This window comes from Manis javanica, chromosome 2 (genome assembly GCF_040802235.1).
Source record: "Manis javanica isolate MJ-LG chromosome 2, MJ_LKY, whole genome shotgun sequence".
NCBI classification, from domain to species: domain Eukaryota; kingdom Metazoa; phylum Chordata; class Mammalia; order Pholidota; family Manidae; genus Manis; species Manis javanica.
The window spans coordinates 199,181,991-199,205,034 of NC_133157.1; the positions used below are offsets into that span (position 1 = coordinate 199,181,991).

The 23,044-nt window shown below is 34.4% G+C and overlaps 1 protein-coding gene across 1 annotated transcript in view; it reads right to left on the bottom strand.

Annotated features, from left to right (window-relative positions):
* EIF3H (eukaryotic translation initiation factor 3 subunit H) overlaps nt 1-23,044 on the bottom strand; it is a 101,503-nt gene that overhangs the window by 64,441 nt on the left and 14,018 nt on the right. Inside the window, exon 2 of the mRNA XM_037010912.2 lies at nt 18,252-18,408. Coding sequence (XP_036866807.1) covers nt 18,252-18,408 — 157 coding nt within the window. The remainder of the gene's footprint in view (nt 1-18,251; nt 18,409-23,044) is intronic.

Sequence of the window (23,044 nt, forward strand, 5' to 3'; positions counted from 1 at the left end):
CCAAAATTTTTGTCATCAGGAGAATACTCGACATTTGACTCCTCTAAGCTCAACAGACTTTTTCCTTAAATTTCACCAAAATAGTTCATTTAAAAGAACACAAAAATGCTCTGATTATTCTCTTAAGTCCAAGGGCCCTTAAAATCAATGGCAAATGACTATGCAGATTTTTTTAAGAGTGTATTTTTTTAAATTACTGTATCATTGATATACAATCTTATGAACATTTCACATGAACAACACTGTGGATTCAACATTCACCCATATTATCAAGTCCTCATCTCCCCTTATTGCAATCACTGTCTATCAGCATAGTAAATGCTAGAGTCATTATTTGTCTTCTCCATGCTGTACTGCCTTCCCCATGACCTACCTATAGACAGTGTAGATTTTATAAAATGGAAATAGAAGTAGCCATTGATAATCTGGCACTGGATCAAGAAATAACTGTCCAGGGAAAAAAGCAGCCAAGAAAACTCATCCTGAGTGGGGTGGAAGCAACAGTAGCTGAAACAAAATTAAAACCAGTTATTGATCTCTTATTGCCTTCAAGTTCTTCTTTAAAAAAAAATCTTCACTTTTTAGCTACTACTTAGCAAAAAAGGCAAGGCCGAATGCAAGCATTGCTTATTGTTCCTGTTTCTAGTCAATCAATCAGCATTCTTTTTAAAAAATAATCAGAAAACGAAAAAAGAAAGATTTATATAGTTTGAAGGGAAGCCAAAAAGGTACCCATAAGTAAAACTGGCATCCAATATGGAAGTTGAATTTAGCATGCTTAGGGTTCAGAAAGTCCATTTTTAATGCAAAAGCTAGGTTAAACATAACATTGGTACTTTTAAACACCTTCTTTCAGAAACGGGAGGGCATTTTTTTCTTTCACTGCTAATTTACTTAGAAATTATATGCTTTCCCAAGTTAAGTCCACCCTTCTAAATATAGAGTATGCTCAAAATATTCAACCAGCTATCTTAAATCATAAAATAAGACTTCTGGTCTAAATTTATTTTGTTAAATTACTTTAATCAGTACTCCTTTCAAAGCTAAAAATATATATATCTTTTCTAAATATCTTGTTAAAGTTAGGGAAGAGCATATTCCCTAATTGCAAACAAAATTAAAACAAAGCAAACTAAAATAGTAATTTTTTCTATCCCATCATTCAAATACTGTTCATACTGTTTCATTACCTATAGGATCAAGTTTAACTACTTTAGTTTTATATGCAATTCTCAAACTCCCTTTTTTCGGTTCCTTTCAATAAATTTTTTACTAAGCATTTACCATATGTTACTTTCTATATACAGGGGAAACAATGAAGTCAGTCTTAGCCCTTGAGACCAATGAACATCCAGTCTCATAAGTGACAATAATATGATAATAATAATTGAAAAGATAAGATAGAATATAGTAGTCCTCATAATATTTATTAATTACTGGGGTGTTTTTCACACATCTCCAGAAATTCTTTGACATTCTTCTCACCAAGAGGTAGAACTTAGTTCCCCTCCTCTTGAGTATGGATTGGACTTGGTGAGTTACTTATAGGGAAAAATAGTAACTATTCAATGAAGAAACCTAGCAGTTATGCTCTAAATCAAATGACCACAGTTAACATCATAGTACTAAGACATATGAGTAGAAGTATACCTTGATATGATATTATGAGAAGAGTACTTTACTCGTATTCTTCCCCAAAATCTGTAACTTCAGTCTGATCACGAGAAAACATTAGACAAACACAAATTGAGAGAGAATGGACTAAAGAGCTAAGAGATCTTTTCAAAAGTGGTAAGGTCAGGAAAAACAAGGAGAAGACACAGACAGGAGTACACTAAAGCAACATGACAACTAAATGCAACATGGTATCCTGGTTTGGATCCTGGGAAAAAAAAAGAACCTGAGTGGGAAAACTGGAGAAACAAAACTTGCAGTTTTGTTAATGGTATTGTACCAATTTAGTTTCAGCAAGTACATCGTGGTTGCATAAGAATAATATTAGGGGAAGCTGAGTGAAGTATATACAAGAACTCTGTGCAACTTCTGTAAATCTAAAATTATTTCAAATAAATAAGTTTAAATACATATAGTCTGATAAGTACCATCATGGAATAAACATAACACCTATGACAGCATGCAGCCAAGGCCAGCCTCAGGAATATATATGTGGAGTCTGCGGATAACGTCTAAATTGAATCCTAAAATATGAGGAGTGTATCAGCTGGAGTAGGGAAGGGGACAGAGAGAACAGGTAATCTACTCTCCAGGAACGAAACAGATTTTGGTTTGGGTGGAAAACAAGTGGTTTAGCACAGCTGGCATAATGGGTGGGGTGGAGAGGGAGTAGTGCCAAGAGAGAAGCAGGAACCATTTATCTTCAAGATCCAGCTCAAATCCCCCTAGTTCAACCTAGTGTTGAAGTAACTTCCTCTTCTGAGATCACCTCCTTTACCAGCCATTTGGCCTAACCACACACTGCCTGGGAACAGAACAGTACTTACTTCATGAAGTAACCACTGGGATCAAATGAATGCATGGCAAATGTTTAAAACAATGTTTGGCAATGAGAAGTGCTCAATAAATGTTACCAATTACAACCGTGGCTGTCATGTTATCGATACCACTACAATAATGGTGGTGGTGGTGATGATAATGACAACATTCAAAGATAACTGTCTCCCATTGCTAATGTTCAAGGCTTTTTCTTTTTAATGATCATTCCCAATTAAAAAGATAGAAGAGAAAGAACATTTCTTACTGCTATGTTCTTACTAATAGCTAGTAAAAATATCTACTTTATTAATACATAGTAAAATCTGGACATACAGTTACTGTTTTATTCCACACACAGAAGAGTAAGATTACTCTTATTGTCAACAAATATGAAGAGCTCCCTGGAGTCAAAAATCAAAAGTTTAAGAAGGACTGCACAAAAGGGAGCTCATAGGAATGTTCCTAAAACTTCAATATATCCTTTGCTGATTTTTTTAACTTTAATAATTTATAAGCTGAAATGTTTCAAACATCCAAGAGATAATAGAGAAGCCATTTAAGGCCACTTTGAGCAAATTATTTCAGGCATTTTTTTCTTCATCTCTTTAATAACTTCATAGGTTGGAGGCTAACACGTAACTCTCACATTGGTGGTATACTCTATGATGGTAGTCAAAGTTGTACTTACCCTAAATGTGAAAGTCCTGAGTTCCTTTATACAAAAGGCACTTTGCAGTGGAATGAAAATACTAATAATACTGTGCAGCATCATGTGGGAGATATTTATTGCTGTTATTGAATATTTCTCCAGCATCTAATCATATTCTATCAGAGATGGATCCTAATTTACTTGTATAAATTTAGATACCCAATATGTCCAAAATCGTGTCATAAGCAAAAATATTTATTGTATCTATGTGAAAAGTTATATATTAAGGTGTATAATATGCAACATTTACCAATCTTAGATATTAAACTATTAGGAATGAACAGTATAAGGAGAAAAATTACTCAAGCTGTTTCTTCCAAGAGAGAAACTCTAATTTCTCAACCAAACCATTCATATCCTAATATTACCTTAAATTATTAAGATTTCCAAAATAGTGTGATAATGCAACAAGATGATCAAACACCACCTTACCCAAATGCCAGTGAGGTCATGTGGCATCATTCTACCCGCTAACAGAAGGTAATGAGAAGGGCACTTCACTGCTATGGGTTTTTCCTTCAAAACCTGTAATTCCAGTTTAATCATGAAAAAATATCTGACGAACTCAAACTGAGGGACTTTACAAACACTTAACCAATACTCCTCAAAACTACCCAGATCATGAAAAATGAGGACTGAGAAATGATTTTCTCAGAAGAGACTGAAACATGACAACTTAACACCTTTTTAGTTCATCTAGAATTATTCCAAAATTTTAAAATTTAATAAAAAATAAAGACTCTAGACAAACTTGTTTATGCAAGGTTACCTAATAGTCATGGGTAAATATTCCTGGAATAAACACTGCCACCAATGAACCCAATCACCAAGCTTAGTTTCCATAAATATTTCAAATAAAACAAGTCCTGAGTATGTCAAAGAATTTTAAAAAAACGTGATAGTCATGGATTCAACTAGATTATTACATATAACTTAAAACCCTTCAGTTCAGTAGCCTCTTGCTGCTTAATGAATACAAACAATACAAACTCCTGTAAGGCTCTGAACGACACAGTACCTTGTTTCTCATTCAGCAGGATTTACTCAAGCTAGCTTTCTGACAGCTGCTAAAGAAAGGCAAACATTTCCACCTCAGAGTGGCCCCCCGCACTTGGTTTTTCTCTACTCCTGGCCCTACACACAGCTAGTTCCTTCTTATCCTTCACCTCAACTGGATACACTTAATCTTTCAGCTGAATATGCCTCCATACCCAAGATTCTGTTTAAGGTGGGGGACCACCCATTAAAGTATCCATTTGTTTCCTGCACAGTAAATAGCACAACTTGTAATTATTTGGTTAACTGTTCAATGTCTCTCCTCCACTGGTTCATGATGTTATCCCTCAATATCTGGCAAAGTTTCAGAGATAGTTGGCACTCAGTAAGTATCTGTTAAATGAATAATGAATCCAGCAAGCTGCAAAAACTATCAAGACAGGGCACAACAGTCCAAGTAAGGAATCCCATCCCATGAATGGACTATTCTGATAGAACAGTGAAGCAGATATACTTCACCTTATTTCTATTTTTAGTAGACCTTAGTTCTGTGCTTAGGGCTTGGAAATAAAGATTAATCCTCTCTCTTAAGACAGCCCAAAAAATATCAGTTCACATATATATCATACTGACTATTTCAAAGAATGCATATTCTCTCAAAATGGGCCAAGCAGCTCCCTAAATTGAAAAATCTTAAAATATTTAACATTTTAGTAGAGCTGGTATTGTTTTAAGTGCAGGAATCCCCCTACTGGTTATCAACAGCTTACATTTATTGTATCCATCTGCTCTGTCATACATGCCATTACCACAGAACAGGTGTTTTTTTTACAAACTACTCAAAAGGGAAGGAGATGACAAACAGGAATTAAGTTATTCTAGAATATGTCAGATATTAAAGTTATTTGATACATGAAGTCAAACCCTCAAAATCTGTTTATAGTCTTGAAACTCAACCTTTTGCCATTTGTTCCATCTAACTATTCACCTTTTCATTCTCATTGCTACTGCCCATATTTCATTTTTCAAACCCTCATTATGTCTGTTTTTCCTGCTTCTGGCCACAAAATAATAGATTTTATACTATAACACCTCTCCAGGGAACCTAGAATGACTCACAACTGCTTCAAATCTAAGGTTCTTTTTCAAGCATTCAAAGTCTTCCATAATTTGACCCTATTATTGTTTCAGACTATTCCCCTGAACTAAGTCTTTGCTCTAATTAACAGATCTTTTCATTTTCCTATGCTTCTATCACATGCTTGTTCCTAAATCTATACCTCTGCCTTATGTGAGTTCATCTTTCCTGAATCAATGGGTCACATATCTCTAAAACTTAAAGTACTTCACTATTTTCCAAAAATAAGAATGTCTGTTGGTAAGCAATCCTTCCAACGCTCAAATCTACTCCTATTTTCAATACTTTTCTCCTGTCTTATCAGGGAAAACAAAACTCTGTTCAGACTGTAACTTCCATATACTCCTTTCACTGCCAAGGGCAAATCAGATATATTAAAACAAGACCATTACATTCTTAAGTGCTCTAAACCAGGCTTAAAAGTTACACTGGGAGGTGGATACTTCAAGCCAAATTACAACAGTTGTAAGAGTACTCAAAAATCAAAACAGTGACGATTAATGAGCGCATGAATAAATGTACAAAGCATTTTACAAGTAAATTTTCAAAATGGCACTTAATGATTATTACATGTTATGTCAAGAACAACAATATCTTAAATCACTAAATCTTCCCTGTCCCCCCTTACTAGTCAAGTGAATATCTTCCCAAACTAAAACATTTGCTTAAATATATAACAAAGATACTATTAAATACCTGTGAAAGATTATTTTTATACTAAAGAAAAAAAATGGAAGGAAGTCTGTTGAATTTGATGACTAAAAATTTCACTCATCTATATTAGGCTAACTAGTTTAAAATTTCAAGTTCAAAGACAAAGCTAGACAATTTAGCAAACAAACTAAATTCTGTGATTAGTATAATTCATTCATTATGGGTGAAGTAGTTAAAAATCTTTCTGTAAATTCTCAAAGATGTTCATCATAAACCACTTAATACCAGCTGAAGGAAAACCCAGACCAGTACTACAGTCTCAAAATGTGAAATACAGATTTTAAATGCTTGTATTTATATCAAACAATAATTAATTGGATTATACCGAACATCCTTATAGTACTCTACCACCATATGATAAACAAAAGTGTAATTATGATCCAAGCAAAAAACTAAAGAGAAGCAAGGTCAGATGAACTTGATATTCAACTGCTGTGTTTTCAATCTCTTAATTTTCTGTTGAACAGGTTTTCTCATTCTGTGGCTCATTCAGCTTCTGAACTTGCACCTCCCTAGGATTTTAGCTTGGCCAGAGCCTTTCTATTAAAAAATCTCTTCACAGTGAAAGAAATTATGGTCTAAATCACAAAGATGACAAGAAACCTTAGCAATTTAAACAGACAAGCCTTGAAATAATATTGTGATCAAAGCATCAAGCAGCCTAATAAAACCCAGGTGGCTCGGACTTATCATATATGGTACTCATTACCACAAGTGCACTATTTAATCTACTTCCTGGTGTCAACAAAAACTTTCTGTTATTAATTCCCCCCAGTTATGGATCTGCTTAAGTTACTGCAGTTTTCTGATAAGACAACTCTTTTTCCAAAAAATTTAAAAAGAGAGAGTGGGTCTCATTTTAAATGTTTTAGAACTGGAGCCACGGTTGGTAAAACCACAGAAACCACAGTGGCTTTGTATTATTAGTCATCTATATAAGGCTATGTTAATTCCTAAGAAGATACCAGATGACTCATGGTTAACAAAGTTTTGTAAGAGATCATATGTTTACATCAAGAAGGTAACCATATGCACACAAAAAGAACTGTTTTACAAGTTATAAACCTCAGATTCAAATTAAGAGTTTTATCAGCTGACAAAGGTATACAGGTGAGATTCTGCCAGTCAATTGCTCTTACCCATACACAACTTCTCCATCATTCATATGGCTCCCTAGTGGTTACAACTTGTAAGATTTCAAAGGAATTTTCCCATCTACAGGTCTTATTTAAAAGTACTTAAGCGTTTCTCAGGAAAACTTGTTTTAAGGCATCCTTTGAAAAATTTTGTAATAGAAAAAAGTTTCCATTTAGGAAAGTAAAAATGCTAGCAGTATTAAATCTACCTCAGCAATGGTGCCAAACACTGAAGCAGCAAAAAGATCATATCAAAAAATAGAGAAAAATGAGAAAAGGGTAGCATGGTCGTGGTTATTGTCCCTGGATTCCTAGTTGGTCTCAATCATTGGTATGAAGAACCCGAAAAGGTCAGTTGTAAGAGTTGAATGTTTTGCACACCTCCAGTTTATGGACAGCTAGTTATATAGGTTACAAAGGGAAATTACTAACTGCTCAGTGTTTCATGAGTGGCACCCAGCGTTCACACAGATTCCTTACAACTAACAGATACATTTCCTTTCTAGGCTTTCTTCTTTTTCATTCTGCTTGCACAGATGGCAGTCACAGCAGATTGGAAGCATTGTACAACATACCACTTATCATACTCTGTACTCAGTAAAGAAGGAAATTCATATGACAGGCTTTATCACTATTGTCTGTGCAAGTCATCTTCAAAGCAATGTATTCTATAAAGTCTTCCTTTGTCATTCATCAGACACTGATATCCAAAGTAAAATTAAACCATCTACTCAAACTATTGTTCATAACTGCATTCGGTGGCATTTAATAAGGATGTACGTTCACCTTTAACCTACCTAAATAAGTCTATACTTTCAATTAGTCTCTCCATTCCACGTAGCAAAAAACTGAAAGTGCCAACTTTGAGCATTTAAATGGGTTTAGAGTGTCTGAGCTGTCTTATGTATTCTGTTGACCTGAAGGTTAGAACTGCCTTTTATTTTTATTTAACAACTAGTATACTCACACGAACAGGCAAGTTCTGAAGTCTAGTGTTAAATTCAACTGTTTGATCCCAGCTGTGCTGATAGAAAACGACAATGCCAAGCAAGGAACCTTTTAAGCAAATACATCATGACTACAAGTCACAATTGTAGGCATCTATATCACTTACACTGGTTTTAACAAAATACTGGGATTACTGACAACCCTTCTAAATAGTGGTGGATTACCTATTATATGGGCATGCCTGGGTTTCTAGTTCTGATTTACCACTAATTTTGAATTTGGGCCTCTCTGGGCCTCAGTTTCCCAACTGCTAAAACAATGATCAAAGTTCCTAATGTGATCCACTCTTCAAATGTGAAAACAGGTTGGAGTAAGCCAGAACTTGCCAGAATGCTAGCCAAAACTCTGTCTAAATTTCCTTCCTTTTATGCCTTTCAGAAAGTTTGCAAGATCTGTATATGATTGATTTTAGGAATTTTCTCAACTATGCTACAATGGTATATATAATAATGTGATGAAGTTAACATCATTTTTATATATGTGGAATTGGCTTCTATTATTTTTTTAACTGGCTGTCCACAGGATGAGAAAACAATTTGGAAAGAAATACAAATCTAGATTCTGACAAAACATCAGAGTCTCACTGTTAGTCATGTCAAATAACTCAAAGGAGCAGGGAAGTAACCCAAATTATGGCTCATAGTGATCTTAATACTCACATTATGTCTATGCCATTCAATTCCTCATTTTATCACCAGAGAAAATGGCTACTACCGATCCAGATATTATATTACCAGTCTTCATACAACCCTTCACTCTCTCCCAGTACTGAATCTTTTTAATGTTTTGTGTTATCTGTTTTCAAGGTGGGAGTAGTAATGGGAGTGGTAGGAGGAGAGGAGAAGAAAACTTTAAATTAAGGAGAAACAATTCACATTACCAAAAGAGCCTTGGTAATAGACTTTTTAAAGAGAGTACATTTATTTGCAGATTAAATTACTGACAGAGAAACTTCTATTTAAAGTTTTCAGAGTCTCTACCAAGTGGTATCAAAAGTAAAAATAAAGTAGTTCTGATATGAAAATCAAAACCGGATGATAAATATATAAAATTTTAGGAACAAATTATTTTACAAAGCAATGGAATCACTTTGTATTGCAGAGTTGGAGATTGTATAGAATTGTAGATATATATTTGTAAAGGCAAGTCATTCTCTAACTACATAAAAGTATTTTCTGGACACTTTCAACTGAATAGCAACACAATCCTCATTTTATTCCAATAATGTGATTTCACTAACATAATGTGCTAACAGATCTTCCCACGCTTCAAGTCAAATATACTGCTAAGTTCTTTAAAGAACAAACATTTCAGAAAATATACTTAGCAGGGATACAGGTATATAATGGCAGTGGAAGTGCCTGGCTTATACTTCCCACTGAAATACTGACTTGATGAATAAACTAACAAAGGAATAACGAAAGAAAAGCAAGGAAGAACGTAAAGTGAGAGCAGCTGCGCCTGGAAGCTACCATGGTTGAGGGCACTGGTATTTGCGGAGCGGGAGCAGCCCCTGCTGCCATCGCTGCCTGAGGACCATTACCAAGCGGCAAGCCACAAGTCCAGTGAGCCCCACCTAGGACTCCGCTGCCGGAATCCTACAGCCACTGTGGCTGCTTGTGGGGTCATTAGCCTGCCACCAAGAAATGTCTCTACAAGGTCATCACCTATCCAATTCTACAAAACATAAATAAAACAGGTACATTTCTGCAAAGGCCACTGGAATAATTTTGTGATCCACCAATCAACCAGAGAAGAAAAGCTGTCTGTATATTAAAATGACTGCAAACTAAACATGAGAGAACAGAAAGGGTGAATGTGTATGGGGGGAGAGGGGAGAAACAATGTTACACTATATATAAACCTACACCATTATATTGTTACTTGAGTCAAAATAAATACTGCCTTTGTTTTCAAATATCAAAAAGCACCTAAAATGTACTCAGTAAAAATGACTAATAAAAAAAGCAACAAATCAGTCTTCATGGTGGGAAAGGGCTAAAGGAATGAAAATACCACTCAAAAACTGGTAAGCGGTAAACCATGAAGAGTAATCTCAAACAGATAAAAGTTTCAAGAGCTATGAAAATTTCACCACATGAGATGAATATAAAACAAGCAGAACACTTCACTGGCATGACTAAAATACCACTCTTAATATCAAGGGCAGCTTAGAAAACTCAGCATTAGCACCAAAACCAAATCTAATTACAATTAATCTACCCATCTATAAAACTTACAGATCAGGTAACATTTAATTGGGGAGGGAGGCTGGGTAGCACTTCTCCTGTGCAAGATAGGAAGCAAGCGTGAACTGTATTGGTTAGGACAGTATTTGGAAAAACAGAAATAGCAAGGATCTTTGGTTACACACTGTAACTGTGGCTTTTTGACATTTTAATTAGAATGCATTCAGTTTTTTTTTTAATGGTTATTACCTTAAAGTTAGTAATACATTTAAATATCTATACCTAAAGTTTTGTGGTTCAAAAGAAAGATAATTTTTATTTAATTAAAATTTGAACCACTGGGAACAGTAATTTAAGGATTATATTTTTAGACTTGGGAACTTAGGAATTTAAATACTATTTAAGTACTGTATCCACCTGTAATTTTCAAATCTTAAAGTATTACGTTAAGTCTACAGAAAATTTGAACAGGTTTTACTTGGCTTCTTTCCAAACCATAGCACTTAAACTTTAGGGACCAAGGAAGGCTATAGTGTAAAGCAGTTTAATTTCTTTGGGCAGAAAAATCTTTTACATTAACTAAATTTTATATACATGCACATTTTCTATACATTTCCTTCCATGCACAGGAGTTGCTAAACTCATTTAAAAAGAAAAACAAAAAAAACTAAATTTTGAAACATGAAGTAAACACAGAAATATTTTCCAAGCTTTTAAAATAAAGCAAGACTTTGCTCCTACTCTTGTATTTAATCTCTCCAGACACCCAAACGAAAGAACAAAACAGGTATAAAATACTGGGATTGACGCTTCGTATCTGGATTCGGCTTCTCATTCTACTCACCTTAATAAACCAAAAATGAAACATACAAGGTTTAAAGTTTTTAAGTAGTTACAAATCACAACCATAGGCTTTCTAAATGATCAAAATAATTTAAGCAAGCAATTTTCTGAAGTTCACTGCCCTGAATATTCAGCAATAAATCATTAAATGTGAACGGTTTAACATTTTCAAACTACTACTATGAATATAGTACCCAGGAGACCTATATCATAATTCAGCATACAGATCTCTCTCTAGTTACATGCCTACACAATGTTTCACTTAAAATGAAATATACATGAAATCTTTTACTAAATATTTAAAATTTATTAAGTATCTTCCTTAAATATTTCTTAAATATTTTAAATAGACCTAATAAGTGCAGCATTAGTTCTAAGTGTACATAAACATGGCACTAAATTACTGTCAGGAGTCTGTTCATGTATCAAAAACAGCCTAGACATCAAAAACAACTTCTCTACCTGGATACAAAATCAGCAACAAAATCTGAAAAATATTGTCAAGGAACATAAGTACCTCTAAACAAGTTGAATATATATGTTAAATAAGCATACTATTTATTTTTAGAGGTGCTTGTGTTATGAGGGTTCAGATATGAGAATTGGAACAAAGTCACAAGACACAGCTTCCTTAAAAATTCTGTTTCACAATTCTTTGCACATACATTTGTTTCTCCCATTTAAAATATTTGAAAGCAGTACCCAAGATTTTGCATCTTTGTGCCTTTTTTACAAACCACTCAGTGTAACTTGATGGTTAAATGCTGAAATGAATTTTTTTTTTGGAGATAACTGAAACATTTTATCATACCTCCACTTGATGATTTGAGGTCACAAAGTAAACATGCTTTACTTTTCCAGTAAGTTTTGAAGCACAGTCCAAAATTGTCTATATGTATTTCCAATATTTTTATCAAGAAAAAGCTCTTCTAAAAAAATGAAATAAACAGCACTTTCAAAAAAATAAATCTCAAAAAGATCACAATGATCACTGATTATTCAGATAGAAGAAAATACAAAATAAGTAACTGTCATGTCTTTTCACAAAATGTCCCCATTTGTCTTTAAAAAAAAAATGAAAAGCTTTCTCTATCCTGACTCAACTCTTCCCTGAACTCAAAAGTGATTCAAAGCTGAAACAGTAATCATCAGCTAGGTTTCAAGCGGTGTCCACTGGGTGTGGACTGCAGGCAAATTAAGAAAGAGAGGGAAGGTCACACTTCAGGTAGCAAGTACTTAGGAAAGATTTTCCCCAATGTAAAATATGGCTTACTGATGTAGAAGGAATTGCAAACAATGTAACTATATGATCCTACTCTCTCTGAACCCAGTGATACAAAAATAACACCTATGCTGTGAAAACTACTCTGAATACATTTTATTTTAATTACATTTTTACCAATTAGTATTTTAGCTTTTGAGAAGTCTGTTGGAGACCCTACAACACTGCTTTTCTTTTGGAAACTTAAGAATAACAGAATAACTGAGTATATTAGTGTAGAATGGTATTTCTTGCTCTCACACTGAACTTGAGCAATAAAAAAGGAAATAATTTTCAAGTACCAGCAATGAACGAAAAAGCTAAAAGCTACGTGTATGTATCTATCAATTCAATGTGTGGGATTACTTCAGTAATTGCACAGGCTGCACATGTTAATACTAAGTTTGGCATCACTTCCTTCCCCTAACTGCATTTTAGTAGTATAGTACAGTGTACATTCTTCATTTTTGAAGGAAACTTATTTTAAGGCCAAGGAACAACCTTTTGACTGACTTGAAGAGAGCAAAATAAAAAATCTGTCCACTCAAATATGAAAATTATGGATTTGGATCTAATGCAGAATAAAGTTTCTTCTATCACCTGCAATATTAAATCGATTTAGTCTGCTGAAAAACAAAGTGAGTTATTAGATCTATGTTTAATTCAGTGCCCTTTATAATACATTTAAGGAATTCAGTTGTGTAAAACAGTATCTGAGTCTTATCAGATGAAAATATTTTTCCTTTTCAGCAAGCCTCGGATTACATGTCTGAGAAAATAAATTAGTCTCCAGTTCTACTAAGCTTGCTAATAGTGCCCCCTAATGGGAATTTTAATATGAGTTTTTCTAGTCACTTTTTTAAAAGCATATATTCCCTAATACGAGCAAGTTATCTCACTTTCAACTAAATTCTGTAATATAAAAATGTATCAAGATTTAAACCACTCAAAGTAGAGTTCTCACATACGCAAAAACATTTGGAGAGAAATTCAGAGAGAAAAACAAAATAGAAAACCTTCATGCCACAAATTCTCTTGGTTTTTGAATCACCCTATTGTAACATAAGCCAAGGAGCACAACCCAAAAAGTTAATCTCATGAGAAAATTTTCATCTATGGGTCTAATACTCAGTAAGTGAGCAATTAGTATGTGCTAAATGGAAGATATTACAAGTCACAAAAACCTAGTTCAAAAGTGATTGTCATTCAGTGCAACACAGATCTTAACTATAGAGCTGAGATTCCTACCCAAATTTTTTGGCCTCATATCCTTACCTTTCCACAATACAGGTATCACCTGCTTTTCAAAAGTTTGTATTACACCACTCTGCTTCTACAGAAGACCTACATTTGCACCTGTTTTCACTAACTGAAAGAAATCCAAAGAGAAATTTTGCTTTTAAGAAAAAGGCAAAAAGCGGAAAATATACTCAGCATTTGCTTTGTGGTGAGCACAGGGGCAGCACACACCCCAAGAGCAAAAATGGCCCTGCCAACCTCCTTCCCCAGGAACTAACTGGGCATCTCAGCATCAAGCTGCCACAGCTTTGAACTATGTCTGTGGGCATCTACACTGTATACCAACCAATTTACTTTTGTGCACCCAAAACAAGTGAGGTAACTTGCTCATATTTTGTGCAAGATGTGTTCTAAGGTAACAGAAAGGCCTGAGAAAGTCATTTTTGGGTCTGAGAGCACTCAAAAATTTTTCCACATGAATTAATGGTAACTGCTTCTTTATCCTATTTCAACGTAGGCAGTTTCACAGGGACACTCTACTTTTGGATGGCAGAGAAAACCCGTACCTGCTCACAAGTGTGCAACCATGAATTAAATGACTTTCTTCACTATTATCTACAGACAGTTCCCTTAAATATCAACAGTTCAATATGTAGGTTTTTTTTAAGGAAAAATGCATTAAAATTAAAGCAAAAACTACCTATTCTGATACTTTCGAGATACACCAGTGAAACAAACAATAATGTCAGCATTTTCATAACAGTGTCCACAATACATTCTGGACTCAAAGTCAGTGGTAAGGGAAACATCTAGAAGAAATAAACAACACAACATACACAAAGTCATCAATTTATGATGGAAAGAGAGAACTATCACTTTATTCTTCAAACTTATGAGAGATGGAAAATAACACAAAGAAAAAGTTTTAGTATAAAAGGGGTGGCCAAACTTTCTTAAAAGGCCAGTGGAAAAAAAAAATTAAAGTTTAGTGCCCATGCAGTCAGTCTCTGTCATAACTACTCAACTATGCCATGGCAGCAGGAACACAGCCACAGAAAATACATAAATGAGTACAACAGTGTTAAACATTAAAGCTTTAGGTATAAAACCAGGCCCACAGATTATAGTTTACCAAACCTTAATTTGAAAGATTTCATTCTTAGACCACAGACTAAAAATCTCTACTTTAACTGAAGCACCAAAACAAAAACAAAAGGAAAAACAGAAACAAAAAATCGAAGCAGCTCAAAATATGTAATCACAAAAATTATGAAATATTTGATGAGTATTTTACTTCCTTTTAAAAGGTGGAAAGCAGAAGAAAAGATCCTTCCCTGAATGAATACTAGTTTTCATTACTAGTTTTCATACTAGCAGGCATAAAATAACAGAAACAGTAAGCAAAACAATGGGCCTTTAGAATGATTTAATACAATTATATGCAAGACTCTTCTAAGATATACCCATATAATGGGAAAATTTAGCTCCAGTTTTTATCTAGGTTTGATAAAAACCCAATGGTGACTACATACTAATGCCTGTTCAGAAAAATAAATGGATTAAGGGAACCTAAAATTCAAGACTACTACACAAGGCTATGAAGAAATACATGACATTGTATCCACATGTATAAGAAAAATAGCAAATCCTACTTAACTGGCTTCTAAAGATAAACCAAGAAAAACAAATTTAGTTATTTTACTCAAAAAGTAGATCTCTGTTTCAAAATAATGATGGCTCTACACTCAACACTCTTTAATAGATAGCTTCACTAACGTCTAAAATCAACACCATGTAAGGGAAAAACTGGGGGATTATGAACTAAGCAGCCACAAATTTCAATCCCTGCTCTACCAATTCCCAATTAAATTATTTTGGACAAGTTATCTGTATTACTAAGCACCAGTTTCCTAATCTGGCAAATGGGACTGATAAACCTTTAACTGTAGAGAGTAACAACTGATTACAGGCAATGTACATACAGTATACAGGATACAATGCCCAATGATTCTTTTGTTATTTAATGTTAAACAAGGTTTTGCCTTACCTCAATGTTAAAATGTTTTTTAATGAGCTTCTTAAAGTACATGTTAATGAAACAGCATATTGATCAACTAGCTCAAGCTCATAAGAGAAGTTAGCTTCCAATGACCAAGACCTAAAATTAGTAATACATTATGCTTTGAAGACCTAAAATTAGTAATACGTTATGCTTTGATCACCTACCATAACTGTACTAAACGTTATTTCTTGCTCGTATTCTAAATTGAGAATTTTTATAAAACAAAATTAATTACTTGAGAACACTGTGTTAACAATAGAAACTGTTCAGTCTCTATTGCCACTTTCAACTGTACCACTTCCCTAGTCACTGACTAAGTCACCTCAAGTAAACCTCTCAGGCTCCTTGTAAACCAAAGAAACTGTGTTAATAATGCCTTGTCCTCCAGCTCTAAGATAATTATTACTGAAATGTAATTAAGCATTTCTAGATATGCTGGTGAATAGAAGAACTTATTAAGAATATCTTAATAGTGCCAGAATGGACTACAGAGAAATCCCAACCTTAATCCTGTATTACAGTAGTTCAGATGAAATATTACAGTAGTTCACATGTAACAGGGAGAGAACCTGGCCAGTTTAAAAAAAAAAAATGTACACTGCACAAAAGTTTTTAAAAATGCAAGTACTCAAGTGCCTAGAATAAAATAGCCTTAGTTGGTTTTTAGAAGTATTACTTAAATGAAAAATGACTTCTGTAGACCAAACTGCAGTATCAAGATGCTAACCTTAGCAAGAGTATACTTGGTGTCTATTTTATGGTCAAGGTACTATGAGGACTGGAAGTCAAATGAGGTAAGTTAACATTTTATCCACATTAAAAGTGATCAGTTAAAGTTATATAAAAAAAATGATGACAAAAGGAAATTAAAATGATCTCATGTACAGTAGCATCAAAACAAATAAAACAGGAATACAGGAAACACTGGTAAACCAAAAACTACAAAATACTGGTAGAAGAAAGTAAAGATGACACAAATAAATGGAGAGACATTCTGGGTTCATGGAGTGGAAATTAATATTATAAAAGTGTCCCTACAACCTAAAGCAATGTACAGATTTAATGAAATCCCTACCAAATTCCAATAGCATTTTTTTGTGGAAATAGAAAAAAAATTCTAAAATTCATATGGATAAATCAAAGGACCCTAAATAGACAAAATAATATTGAGAAAGAAAAACAAAGCTGCAGTCCTCATACTTCTTGACTTCAAAACATACTATAAAGCAAAAGTTTTCAAGGCAGCATGTCACTGGTACTAAATCCTAGAAAAAAATACAGGGAAGAAGCTTCAAACCACTCATCTTGGCAAGGATTTCTTGGATATTATGACAAAAGCAAAGTCAACAAAAGCAAAAATAGCCAAGTTGAATTAGATCAAATTAAAAAGTTTCTGTGTAGCAAAGAAATTAACAGAGTGAAAAAGCAACCTACAGAATAGGATAAAATATTTGCAAACCATATATACATATGATAAGGGATTAATATCTAGAATATATAAAGAACTCCAACTCAACAACAACAAATCCTAAAAAAATGTGCTAAGGATTTGAATAGACATTTCTCCAAAGAAGACACACAAATAGCCAACAAGCAATCAAACTCTTAGAAACAGAAAGTAGAATGGTGGCTGCCAGAGTCTGGAGGAAGAGGGGAGGGAAGGGGAGGGGAAGGGAGGGAAGGGGAGGGGAGGTGAGGGGAGATGAGGGGAGATGAGGGGAGGAGAGCGGAGGAGAGGGGAGGAATAGGTCAATTCCTTTTTAGCTGAGTTTATTTTTGCAAGATGAAAAAGTTCTGGAGATCTGTTGTACAACAATCTGCATTACTTTAATGTATACTAAAAAAAATTTGTTTTACAGTTTTGCCACAGTAAAAAAATAAATGTTACATAGAAAATGGTCCCTGAGAATTCAGACAAGCAAGAAGTTATCTTCAATTAGATTTTTTTTTCTTTAACTCTTTTAGGATACCGACTTTGGCCTTTGGTGAGAGTTTTTCACTACTAATGGCCTTTGCTAACAAAACAATTATAATTAAAAAATAAAAGCCCCTGAAATGCTTAAGACGTATCTTTTTTCTGAAGCAGTTACCTCAACTCATCTCTTCTTAAACATTAAGTCAAAATACTACAGAAGGAAATGGATGTCGGACAGGACGATCGCCATCCTTTACAACGTATTTGGCAAGCTGATTTCATAATGGAAAAATTAACATTAGCATAGCTGCTATCCAAATTACTGAAATCAAAATCATTGATTCCAAAAAAGTAAAGGCCAAACTAATGAATTTTTTTGATATAACCCTTATTTTAGAGAATTTGTGTAATTTTTTCAAGAAACTCAACTATAAAATGAACTAGGCTAGCCTGAGATTCCTAATAACCAGTAATCAAAGTTATGGTGAGAACTTATTGATGACCATTTGTGCACACTGCAAAGACACATTTGAGATAAGTACCATTACCTTCATCAAAGTCAGCATCATCTTCTGTATGCTGGGGGAAAGGAAAGCAGTTGGTAATTTCAAGCCGATCTTCTACAACCAGGCCCAAAAGCACTCCTTGAACTACTTCAGTTCCTTGTCCTTCTTCTTGATAATGTTTGATTATCTTTAACACCACCTAAAAGAGAGTACAGAAGCTTAAAAACCATTCTTATAGTTTATATTTTATTTCAAAGAAAAAAATACACCGTAATAGGTTTGCAAAAGCCACAAAATTATATAACAGGATGAACCAAATTTCTGACAAATCATTTCATTTACCCTTACATACATAATAAAGTTCACACAGTCTAAATGTGTATATAAAATTCCTGGAGTTTGAGACAAGTCAAAAATGTTCACATACAACACTCATGGCTTTCAGGGTCAAGGATACCCAAAGGTCTGGCACCCCAAAGTTCCTTCAGTCAAATCAAACAGTATCACCGCAACCTGACGTTTTTATAGAGGATGTGTTCCTAGTAACCTTTGTTAACAGGACGATAATTTCCTAACACAGATGATAAAGCCACCAATAAGACACAGTGATAAAGACATCAATTATCTGAAAGTAGCACCATTCCCCTAACAAACTCTCAACATCTCAAGATGGTTTTTGAAAAGAGCACCTCATTAGTCAGAGGGAAGCAACAAAGGAAAAATGTACCCAAGAAGGCTCTGGTTGATAACAGAGAACACAAAGAGAAACACATAGAGAAACAGGGTACTCTCCTGCACTACCTTATTTCCCTGAACCAGAAGGACATAGTAGATGACCTCTAACAGACTAACCAGCTCTTATGTTTCTCTCTCCTTTAATATTTCCATGATGGTAAAGGCAGCACTGCATGGTTGAAAAAGCAACTGATTTAAAAGTTCACAGTAACAGCACTAACAGTAACCATTTATAATTCCCACAACATGAAATGTTAATACAGGTAGAAGTGTCTTGAGTAGTGCTTGGCACACAGGGTTTATCATAGTAGGAATAGTATTTAGTACAACAAATAATTATATTTATTTATAAGAAGGCCTAAAGACTAAAGGGCAACTGGTGTAAAATATAATGAAAAGTTCTCAGAGGGAAAAAAAAAGTCTAACAACAAAATTATAATTAGTATCATACTGACTAGTGTTTCACTTAAACAAATACATTATTGATATAAATTAATCACCAATAACCATTAGTGACAACAGGTTACAATTACTGAACATTATGTGCCAGGCAATATTCTAATTATTTCACATGTTATTACCAAATCATGTAATTCTCACAATTACCTTAGGAGAAAGGCACTGTTATACTTATTTTACAAATTAAAGAAAACGAGGCAAAGAAAAAGTAGCCATACATCCAGGATGTGGCAGAGACAAGATTTAAACCAATTCAAACTCCAAAGCTTGTGCATACACTTTAACAAGATAATTTTCATACAGTAACTCAATTATTAAAATAACAGATTGTTAACAGACATGAAACAAAGAGTTTGTGCTGAAAAGACCCAAAAAGATTTTATACCAGTCAAGATCCAGACCTCCTAAGAATAGTAAGCAGTTAGAATGCAGAGGACTGTAGAAGAACACCAACTGGTAAGACTGGCAGTCCATCAGTACTGTGAAGAAAGTACACAAACCTTACACATCACTGTATAAAAGACCTCTCCACTTCTTCAAAGGCAAATAATGGATTTTAAGAGTCAGGCAGGTGTGACTATAAGTTCCAATTCCAGCCTAAATTTATTAGCTGTGACCTTGGGAAAGCTATGGAATCTTCTTAAGTCTTAGATCTCTGATTTCCAATATGGAGCTGTTTCAAAGCATTATTGACACTATTAAAAATGAGATAATGCACAGTGAGTACTTCATACAGTGTCTGTCATATAATAAATGCTCAATAAATGAGAAATATTGATTTTGTCAATAAAAAGAAAGCACAATATTTAAGTCCTATTCAACTTCTCTGCCAAGAACAATTATTTTCACACTTAACAAATAGAGGAAAGAAGATGGCGGTGTGAGAAGTGTGGCAGAAATCTCCTCCCCAAACCACATGTATTTTGAAAACACAGAAAATAAAACTATTCTTAAAAGAGTGACCAGAAGTAACAGTATACCAGCCAGTCTACATATGGGAAAAGTAAACATCTCACAGAAAAGGGAAAACTAAAAAAGCCGTGACCTGGCAGGACCTGAGCACACCCTTCACCCCAGCTCACTAGAACAATATTCGTATTATAGGGGTAGCAAAAGAAGAGAGATAAAAAAGGATAGAAAGTGTCTTTGAAGAAATAATTGCTGAACTCTTCCCCAATCTGGGGAGGAAATAGTCTCTCAGGCTATGGAAGTCCACAGATCTACCAAAACAAGGAACCCAAGGAAGACAATACCAAGACATGTAATAATTAAAATGGCAAAGATCAAGGACTAGACAAAGTATTAAAAGAAGCCAGAGAGAGAAAAAATATCACCTACAAAGGAAAACCATCAGGGTATCATCAGACTTCTCAACAGAAACCCTACAGGCCAGAAGGGACTGGCATAATATATTCAATGCAAGGAAACAGAAGGCCCTCGAACCAAGAATATTCTACCCAGCAAGATTATCATTTAAATTTGAAGGAGGGATTAAACAATCCCCAGATAAGCAAAAGTTGAGGGAATTTTCCTCCCACAAACCATCTCTACAGTGTAAAGGGACTGCTGTAGATGGAAGTGCACCTAAGGCTAAATAGCTGTCATGAGAGAAAATAAAACCACAGCAAAGAAGTAGACCAATTAAATACTAGTCAAATGCAAAATTAAATCAGCTACCCACAAAGTCAGTCAAGGGATACACAAAGAATACAGAATATGACACCTAACATATGAAGAAAGGAGATGGAAGAAAAAAAAAAGGCGGGGGGTGGGGGGGGCGGAATCTTCCTTCAGACTTTGTTTATAACAGCGTAATAAGTGAGTTAAGGTAGACTGCTAGATAGTAAAGAAGCTGCCCTTGAACCTTTGGTAACCATGAATCCAAAGCCTGCAATGGCAGTAAGTACATATCTATTGACAATCACCCTAAATAGAAATGGACTGAATTCACCAATCAAATGACAAAGAGTTACAGAATGGATAAAAAAGCAAGACCAATCTGTATGCTGCCTACAAGAGACTCACTTCAAACCCAAAGAAATACACAGACTAAAAGTAAAGGGATGGAAAAAGATAGTTCATGAAAACAATAGGGAAAAAAAATCAGAGTTGCAATACTTAGATAAAATACACTCCAAAAGAAAGAAAGTAAAAGAGACAAAGAAGGACATTATATAATTATAAAGAGGTCAGTTCAACAAGAAGGTATAACCATTATAAATATCTATGCACCCAACATAGGAGCACCCAAATATGTACTACAAATACTAACAGAATTAAAGAGGCAAATAGAATGCAATGCATTCATTTTAGGAGACTTCAACACACCACTCATTCCAAAGGATACATCAACCCGACAGAAAATAAGTAAGGAGATGGAGGCACTGAAAACACATTAGAACAGATGGACCAAACAGACATCTATAGAACACTCAAAACAAAAGCAGCAGGATACACATCCTTCTCAAGTACACATGGAATATTTTACAGAATAAATCACATACTAGGCCACAAAAAGGGCCTCAGCAATTTCAAAAACACTGAAATTGTACCAACCAGTTTCTCAGATCACAAAGGTATGAAACTAGAAATAAATTGTACAAAGTAAACAAAAAGGCTCACAAACACATGGGGGCTTAACAAAATGCTCCTAAATACTCAAAGGATCAATGACCAAATTAAAACAAAGATCAAGCGATAAATGAAAACAAATGGGAACAACAGCACAACACCCCAACTTCTGTGGGACACAGTGAAGGCAGTTCTAAGAGGAAAGTATATAGCAATCCAGGTCTATTTAAAGAAAGAACAATCACAAATGAATAGTCTAAATTCATAATTATTGAAACTAGAAAAAGAAGAACAAAGGAGGTCCAAAGTCTGCAGGAGGGACATAATAAAGATCATAGAAGAAATAAATAAAATTGAGAAAAATATAACAATAGAAAAAACTAATGAAACCAAGAGCTGGTTCTTTGAGAACATAAACAAAATAGATAAGCCCCTAACCAAACTTACTAAGAGAAAAAGAGAATCTATACACATCAACAGAATGAGAAGTGAGAAAGGAAAAATCACTACAGACACCACAGAAATACAAATAATTATTAGAGAATACTATGAAAAATTATATGCTAACAAATTGGATAATCTAGAAGAAATGAACTTTCTAGAAAAATACAACCTTCCAAAGCTGACCCAAGAAGGAACAGAAAATGTGAACAGACCAATTACCAGCCATGATATTGAATCGGTAATCAAAAACAAAACTCCTGGACCAGATGGATTCACCGCTGAATTTTATCAGACATTTAGAGAAGACATAATACCCATTCTCCTTAAAGTTTTCCAAAAGGTAGAAGAGGAGGGAATACTTCCAAACTAATTATATGAAGCCAGCATCACTCTAATACCAAAACCAGGCAAAGTCACCATAAAAAAAGAAAACTACAGACCAATATCCCTGATGAACAGAGATGTGAAAATAGTCAACAAAAAATTAGCAAACTGAATTAAAAAATACATCAAGAGGATCATCCATCATGATCAAGTGGGATCCATCCCAGGGATGCAAGGATAGTATAACATTCAAAAATCCATCAGCAGTAGGGGGAGTCTAGTAACCATAATGTTGCTCATGT